At 42.2% G+C, this 8,011-nt stretch overlaps 1 protein-coding gene and 1 long non-coding RNA gene across 4 annotated transcripts in view; one reads left to right on the top strand and one right to left on the bottom strand.

Annotated features, from left to right (window-relative positions):
• Positions 1-8,011, bottom strand: part of LOC147761246 (uncharacterized) — a 381,866-nt gene that overhangs the window by 205,486 nt on the left and 168,369 nt on the right. The gene's annotated exons all lie outside the window — the stretch shown is intronic.
• Positions 588-7,435, top strand: LOC106173924 (uncharacterized). Of its 3 annotated transcripts, none has more exons than XR_015335149.1 (2): positions 588-7,215; positions 7,383-7,435. XR_015335149.1 is itself a non-coding variant. In XM_087015753.1 (2 exons), the coding sequence occupies exon 2, from the start codon at positions 1,121-1,123 to the stop codon at positions 6,866-6,868; it is 5,748 nt and encodes a 1,915-aa protein (XP_086871879.1). In that variant the 5' UTR covers positions 588-806; positions 974-1,120; the 3' UTR covers positions 6,869-7,435. The 3 variants fall into 3 exon arrangements, 2 of the variants coding, with proteins under 2 accessions (XP_086871879.1, XP_086871880.1); XM_087015753.1 differs by having other exon boundaries at positions 588-806; positions 974-7,435; XM_087015754.1 differs by having other exon boundaries at positions 588-2,482; positions 2,711-7,435.

The raw sequence follows: 8,011 nt of genomic DNA, 5'->3' as shown, positions 1-8,011 counted from the left end.
GTTAGACTGTTAAGTTTTGGAAAACCAGAGAAACCGGTTGATGCATCTTGGCATTGGATTGTGACATGATAAGATAAGAAGTCTTGTAATTGTAAAATGAAGAATGCACGAATAAACATTCTAGTAACAAGAGAGTATACGTTCTTCCTTCCTACTGTAACGTGGTAAATTAACAGTAATATACTTAGTTGCTAGAAAAATTTATGTGTGTATGTTTGACGGGATGTGGAGGGGAGAGGGGGGCTGGCCTCCAAGGCATGTTGTCTACACTAGGTCGGGCAGGATATCTAGAGGTCCCTGGGAATCTTTTTTGCTGTTTGGAGTATACGTTTGTATACCTCTTAGTTGGGCAGGGTTTCACGGTCTCTCCTAGCCGTTCGCTGTGACAGATGCAACCGCTGTGCTGGGAGGCCAAATCTATGACGCACAGAGGGCCTTTACTGCAGCAGCTGGGTTGGGTATCAAGTTGTACATGTATAAGGATCAAATATATAAGATCGGTGGGGTGGAGGGTTAACAGGGTGACTCGTTTTGCTGTAGGCTGGACTAAGTTTGATTTAATACAATCGAAATAACGACTCTGTAAGGTTTAGTTTACTTTAGTTGAGATTGAGGAGCTGGGTGTCCGGCTCAACTAATGCAATGGTCATTCATTTGCATAAATGACAAGTTTTCATTCAGGGTGGTGCCCTGAGTTTTGCACTTTGTTTCATTCAGCACAGTGTCTCCGTAGGAGTTGTACACAGTATACTTTTGAATCTGTTATTTCTACTTGAAATTTATAGTTTAAAGGAATGGCAGAAATGGTGAGTTTTAATACTGTTTATTGATTATTATTGATTATTGATGATTAGTTATTTATTATTGGTGATTATTGAAATGTATAAGTTTTTTGAGTAAGTAAATTTGATCACGTAAATAACCGTTAGTAAGTACATTGTTGTAATTTTCTTTTTCTTTTCTTCTTTTTTAGTTTTTACGTGTCTTGTGAATCCATGTGAATAAACCAAGATCCAGTGAAAAACACATGCCTTTTCTTTGACTTTTATTTAACCTATATAACCCCTGCGTGTTATATAAAGTAAAAACATTTCTCAATCATCCCACGGAAATTTCCATCATGGCGTACCACGGCAGCTTACAAGATTTCGGACTAACCCATAGACGATTCAGAACCAACAGTTTGCGTTCGGCATCGGAATCCCAAAGAACAAAAGCAGCACTCGCTATTGCTAATGCTCAGTTGGAATTCGAAGAAGCGGAAACTGCACTAAGGCGTCGGTATCGTGAGCAAGAGCTAAAAGACGAAATGAGAATGCTTTCCCTACGAGCCCAGGTGAGACGGCGGGAAATTGAGGCTGAAATTCAGGAAGACGAATCTTTGTCGGAACACAACTTCACGATTGATCGCTACTTTAATTCCATGGAAGAAGGTAACGTTGATACTATTGATGCACATAATCTGACAAATTCCGATCATGTTTCTCATCAACATATCAGTGCACAACAGCAACAGCAGAGTGAGCAACAGCGGTCACGCATGAATGCACATCACCCGCATTCCACGCAACAGCTTCAGCAATTAGGAGTATCATATGAGGCGGAGCCTACTCAACCGAAACCGATGTCAAGGACAAGTCAACCACAGCAGTTCCCTACGGCAGCCCAGTCGTCACAACCGTCACAGCTACAGCAACCGTACAGTGTGCCATCCCATACAGATCCAGCGATGACATTTAACCCCCATGCAACGGAATATACACCTATGACGGCGCAGTCAATAGGTACGTCTACCATAGAGCAACAGCGTCAGCTTACCATGAATGACCAAGTAGCACACTTACTTCAACAACAACAACGAGCTTTACAAGAAATCACGCTGAACCAAGAAATGCCCAAACGTGAGTACTTGTATTTCAATGGTAATCCCGTATCATACCCGACTTTCATAAGAAACTTTGAGACTAATATTGAACAAAGAGTACCAGACTTTAGAAGTAAACTGTCATACCTCATACAGTACTGCACAGGTGAAGCCAAAGAAGCCATAAAAAGCTGTGTCATACTTGAACCAGAGGAAGGTTATTTACAGGCTAGAAACATATTACAGACTCATTTCGGACAAAAACACATCATCATCAAAGCTATGTTGGAGAAAATAGTAACAGGTCCTCCCATTAAAGCGTCAGACGTTACACGACTCTCCAAGCTCTCAAGAGACATGACTACGTGCCAAATGACAGCATCCAAGATGGGATACTATGAAGATTTGAATTCTATGGATACTCTGGAAAAAGTGGTCCGGCGATTACCGCAATATCTCCAAGCTGGATGGGCCAAACGTTCCGGAAAATTGTTAAATCAGTGGATTGAGGTCAAGTTCAAGGATCTCTCAGATTACCTGGAGGAAATGGTACAGATTGCCAACACAAGGTTCGGACAATTGGTAGGATCCAAGCCGGATGTGAAACCTAAGTCAAAGGTCAGTTGTCACAACCCGTCCTATAAGACCACTACCCTAGCCACTAACGTTCACCCTGCCGAGAAAAGCAACTCCAACAAGTCCCAGCCATCGTCAGTCCAGAGAGACCCGTGTGTGTTTTGCTCTGGAAATCATACTATCAAGCAATGTTTTAAATTTGCTAGAATGAATTACAGCGATAGGAAAATTTTTGTGTCGGAAAACAAACTGTGTTTCAATTGTCTTCAGTCCAACCCTCCACACACGGCGAGAACGTGTCAATGGAAACAATTGTGTCAAGTCCCTGGATGTGGCAAGCGACATCACGCGTTACTACACCCACCCTGTGTACCTGCCAACAGCCCCGCACTGCAACGTGAGCCTGGTGCCAACGCTACGTCTGTTGTTACTGACCCCGTAGTTGCAGTCCAGAGTGCTGCGGTAGCGACAGGAAGAAGAATCAGTCTACAGATTGTCCCAGTGACTGTGAGCGGCGGCAATGGTGGACCGATTATTGAAACTTATGCATTTTTAGATAATGGATCTGATCACAGTTTATGTTTACACAGTTTAGCTGAAAAGTTAGGTGTCAAAGGGAAATCTATCCAGTACAGTGTCAGTACAGTTAACGATGAAAGTTGCGTAAACCAAGGGCAAGAAGTACAGCTAGAAGTGAAAGCTATCAATAGCCAGCAAGGATTGATTCTAGATCAAGTTTGGACGACCGACAGACTACCCATCTGTGAAAAGAACATTCCAAATAACTCCGACATTTCAGAATGGAGCCATTTGAAAGATGTCCAACTGCCAGAGCTAGATGACAAAACAGTTACCATTCTCATCGGTAATGATCACCCTGAAGCTCATTGGCGCATAGAAGAGAGACGAGGCGATAAGAAACAACCGTACGGGATCCGAACGATTTTAGGATGGACTATATTAGGTCCCGTGAAAAGACCAAATGATGGTGACGTCACGGTTAATTTCATTCATGCAGACCAGGTACTCGGATGTGATAATTCTCTGAGAGGCTGCGATTCCATTTCTACCCAACTAAGCAAGATTTACAACAGTGAATTCAGTGAGTCTTCAGTCAGCAGCAGCCAATGCATGTCGTTAGAAGATAAGAAAGCGAAGAGGATCATGGATGAATCCGTGGTGTTTGTTGACGGACATTACCAAGTTTCCCTTCCTTGGAAGTCAGACGAGCTCTTACCCAATAATAAGCCAGCAGCTGAAAAGCGCTTGAATCTGCTCAAAAGACGTCTACAGCGTGACGAAAACCTACGTGAGAAGTATACTCAAGCTCTTCAGGAGTATATTGATAAAGGACACGCTCAGAAGATTGACCACAGAAATCTGCATAACAACAGCAATTCTGTTTGGTACTTACCTCATCACCCTGTGATCAATTCAAAGAAGTCCAAAATTAGAGTTGTCTTCGATTGTGCAGCGAAATATGCAGGCGTTTCGCTGAATGATTCCTTGTTACAGGGTCCGGATTTAACCAATTCACTCATTGGAGTTCTCCTTAGATTCCTCCAGGAGAAGATAGCCATTGTTGCTGATATTGAGCAAATGTATCATCAAGTGAGAGTGCACCCTGATGATCGTGATGCCCTACGATTCCTATGGTGGCCGGCAGGAGATCTCAGCAAACAACCAGAAGAATACCAAATGCTAGTCCACGTGTTTGGCGCTACTTCCTCTGCAAGTTGTACAGTCTACGCTCTCCTCAAAAATGCAGAAGATCATGGAAAGGACTTTGATTTTCAGACCGTTGAAACTGTCTACAGAAACTTCTATGTTGACGATTGCTTAAAGTCTGTAGAGACCGTCGATGAAGCTAAGAGGATGATCACTCAACTCACCTCATTACTGCAGAAAGGTGGATTTCATCTGACCAAGTGGATATCGAACCAGGAGGAAGTTCTATCCAGTGTGCCCACTGCGGAGCAAGCACCGTCAGTCAGAAATGTAAACTTTGACAAACAGCCGATAGAACATGCGTTAGGCGTACAGTGGAACATAGAAAAGGATACATTTGGATACTGCGTCCGTGAAAGGGATGTAAAGAATACCCGCAGAGGTATTTTGTCATTTATTGCATCTATATATGATCCACTGGGTTTTGCAGCGCCACTTATTCTCAAACCTAAACAGATACTCCAAGAATTGTGTCGGGAAGGCATTGCGTGGGACAGTGACTTACCTGCAGAGCATCTTAATGCATGGACACAGTGGAGAGAAGGATTGGACAATTCACAAACAATTGAAGTCCCAAGATGCTACAAATCAGCTCAATTAGCAGATATTCAGTCCATTGAACTTCACCATTTTTCAGATGCCTCGTTATCCGGCTACGGCATTGTTTCCTACTTGCGGTTTGTTGATATTAACCAGCAAGTATACTGCAACATTGTCATGGGAAAATCACGTGTAGCGCCTCTGAAAACAGTGACTGTTCCACGAATGGAGCTGACAGCAGCTACATTGTCTGCGAAAGTTCACAAACAAATGATGGAGGAGCTACAACTGCCCATTCATCGTGTTGTTTTCTGGACAGATTCTACGATTGTGCTCCAGTACATTCGGAATTCCGCGACCAGATTCCACGTTTTTGTTGCCAATCGTCTACAAATGATACATGATGTTTCATCCCCATCGCAGTGGTATCATGTTGATTCAGATCAGAACCCAGCAGATTACGCTTCGAGAGGAATACAGCTCAGAAGTGATAACGGTGATGACATACAACGTTGGTTACATGGCCCAGCTTTCTTGTATCAGCCCGAGATACACTGGCCGAAACAACCAGATAATCTACATGAAATTCCAGAAAATGACAGAGAAGTGAAACGTAAATCAGCTCATGTACATGTCACTACGTCGTCGGAAGTATTGGACGGTGTAGAGCGATTGTTGCATCATTTCTCATCGTGGTATACTTTACAGAAATCAGTTGCCTGGATTTTGCGTTTCAAACGCTACTTACTGTCCCGCGTGAGACAATTGACAGTAGATAGAAACAATGGACCATTAACAGTACAGGAAATCGCGCTTGCTACTAATGCCATCGTGATGTATGTACAAACAAAGTCATTTCCCAAAGAGTGCAGCGTTGTATCATCTGCAATGACCAAAAAACCCGATTCCAAGGGATACGTGAGCCCATTGCGCAAGCTATCTCCGATCAAAATTGATGGGATTCTGTGTGTAGGAGGACGTCTCCAGAATGCAGTAATTTCTACTTCACAGAAACACCCGAAAATTCTTCCACATGATCATCACGTCACTGAAATCATTGTGCGACACTATCACATTAAAGAAGGACATGTGGGAGCATATCACGTGTTATCTGTGATACGTCAAGAATTTTGGATCACGCGTGGATTGTCAACAGTGAAAAAAGTCATTCGCAAGTGCATGGTGTGCCGAAGATGGAATGCAGTTCCCAGCAGTCAAGTTATGGCCCCACTTCCAAGAAGTCGTGTGACACCAGGGAAGCCACCATTTCATTCAGTAGGTGTCGACTACTTTGGACCACTGTTAGTGAAATGCGGAAGACGAACAAATAAGCGTTATGGTTGCATTTTTACGTGCATGGCGACTAGAGCAGTTCATTTGGAGATATCATATAATCTGTCATCAGACTCGTTCATTCAAGCAGTTTTGCGTTTCATTAGTCGGCGAGGACCGCCGTGTGAAATTTTCAGTGACAACGGGACCAATTTCAGAGGTGCTGAAGCAGATCTAAAACGCATTTTACAGCAGTGGAATCAAGAAAAAATCAGTGATTCTCTGTTACGACGCAACATTCAGTGGTATTTCAATCCTCCAAATGCAAGCCACGCAGGTGGCGTATGGGAGCGTTTAATCAGATCAGTGCGGAAAATCATGCGTTCAGTCTTGGGAAATAGATTGGTGGATGACGAGACATTAATTACTGTATTTGCTGAAGTTGAGAAAATCATGAATGATCGTCCGTTGATCCGCAAAGCAGACCATTATTACAAACTTGAAACCTTGTCACCTAACCAACTACTGTTGCTGCGTTCGAATCCCTGTTTGTCCGCTGACAATTTCACAGAACGTGATCAATATAATGAACAGTGGAAACATGCGCAGTTAATTGCAGACCAATTTTGGCAGCGATGGATTAAAGAATACTTGCCAGTGCTTCAAGAACGTCAGAAATGGCTCCGACCAGCAAAGAACTTTAAAAAAGGTGACTTTGTTTTGCTTATTGATGAAAATGCCTTTCGCGGCCAGTGGCCTAAAGGACTGATAGAGGAAACTTTTCCTGATAAATACGGACATGTGCGCCAGGTGATTGTTAAGACAGCCAAGGGACGCTTTCGCCGTGATGTGCGAAAACTGTGTTTATTGGAAGGAAATCTTGTTTAATGTGCAATGCATTAAAATGACAGTGACTTCATAGAACATTATTTGAGACAACTAAATGGTGTTTATATTTGATTAGAAAGGCTATTTTGAATCTTGATTAAATCGCCTTTCGGTGGCCGGTATGTAAGGTTTAGTTTACTTTAGTTGAGATTGAGGAGCTGGGTGTCCGGCTCAACTAATGCAATGGTCATTCATTTGCATAAATGACAAGTTTTCATTCAGGGTGGTGCCCTGAGTTTTGCACTTTGTTTCATTCAGCACAGTGTCTCCGTAGGAGTTGTACACAGTATACTTTTGAATCTGTTATTTCTACTTGAAATTTATAGTTTAAAGGAATGGCAGAAATGGTGAGTTTTAATACTGTTTATTGATTATTATTGATTATTGATGATTAGTTATTTATTATTGGTGATTATTGAAATGTATAAGTTTTTTGAGTAAGTAAATTTGATCACGTAAATAACCGTTAGTAAGTACATTGTTGTAATTTTCTTTTTCTTTTCTTCTTTTTTAGTTTTTACGTGTCTTGTGAATCCATGTGAATAAACCAAGATCCAGTGAAAAACACATGCCTTTTCTTTGACTTTTATTTAACCTATATAACCCCTGCGTGTTATATAGACTCTGTCACTGAGAAGCTAGTGTCGTTTTTTGGTCTAATTGTTTTGTGTGTGTGTGTGTGTGTGTGTGTGTGTGTGTGTGTGTGTCTTGGGGGGGGGGGGCAATGAGATGGCCTCCAATGCAAGACGTGAACACAGCATGTTGGTCTTGGGAGAATATCTGCAGGCTCCTTACTTTGCTGTTTGGAGTAAAATTTTTATTTGATTTTTCAAAAACGATGTTGTTTTTTGAAAAAAAAAATCCTGGCTGCTTTAAAACCCGTGTCGGTTTTCGAAAAACAAACCTGACAACCAGAAAGTAGTTCTGTTTTTCAAAGACCACTGTGGGAACCAGAAACTGCAGAAAACGATTTTGACATTCAGAAACCAGAATCATTTTCTGGGAGGGAAACGGTTAAATTGTGACGGGATGAGGTGCGACCGGGGATTAGCGTTTATCTCGACCAGACAAAAGAAAACCCAGTAATTGCGGGCATTCAACTTCTTAAGTGGTTACTATAGCTAGAATCGCTCAAGGGCATCG

Source organism: Lingula anatina, chromosome 6, assembly GCF_051362555.1.
Source record: "Lingula anatina isolate TDL-2025a chromosome 6, LinAna3.0, whole genome shotgun sequence".
NCBI classification, from domain to species: domain Eukaryota; kingdom Metazoa; phylum Brachiopoda; class Lingulata; order Lingulida; family Lingulidae; genus Lingula; species Lingula anatina.
Note: the sequence above shows the minus strand (reverse complement) of the source record. Positions and strands in the feature narration are given on the sequence as shown.

Excerpts from the sequence above, each read along its gene's own strand:
- LOC106173924 (XM_087015753.1), top strand. The coding sequence starts at position 1,121 with ATGGCGTACCACGGCAGCTTACAAGATTTCGGACTAACCCATAGACGA.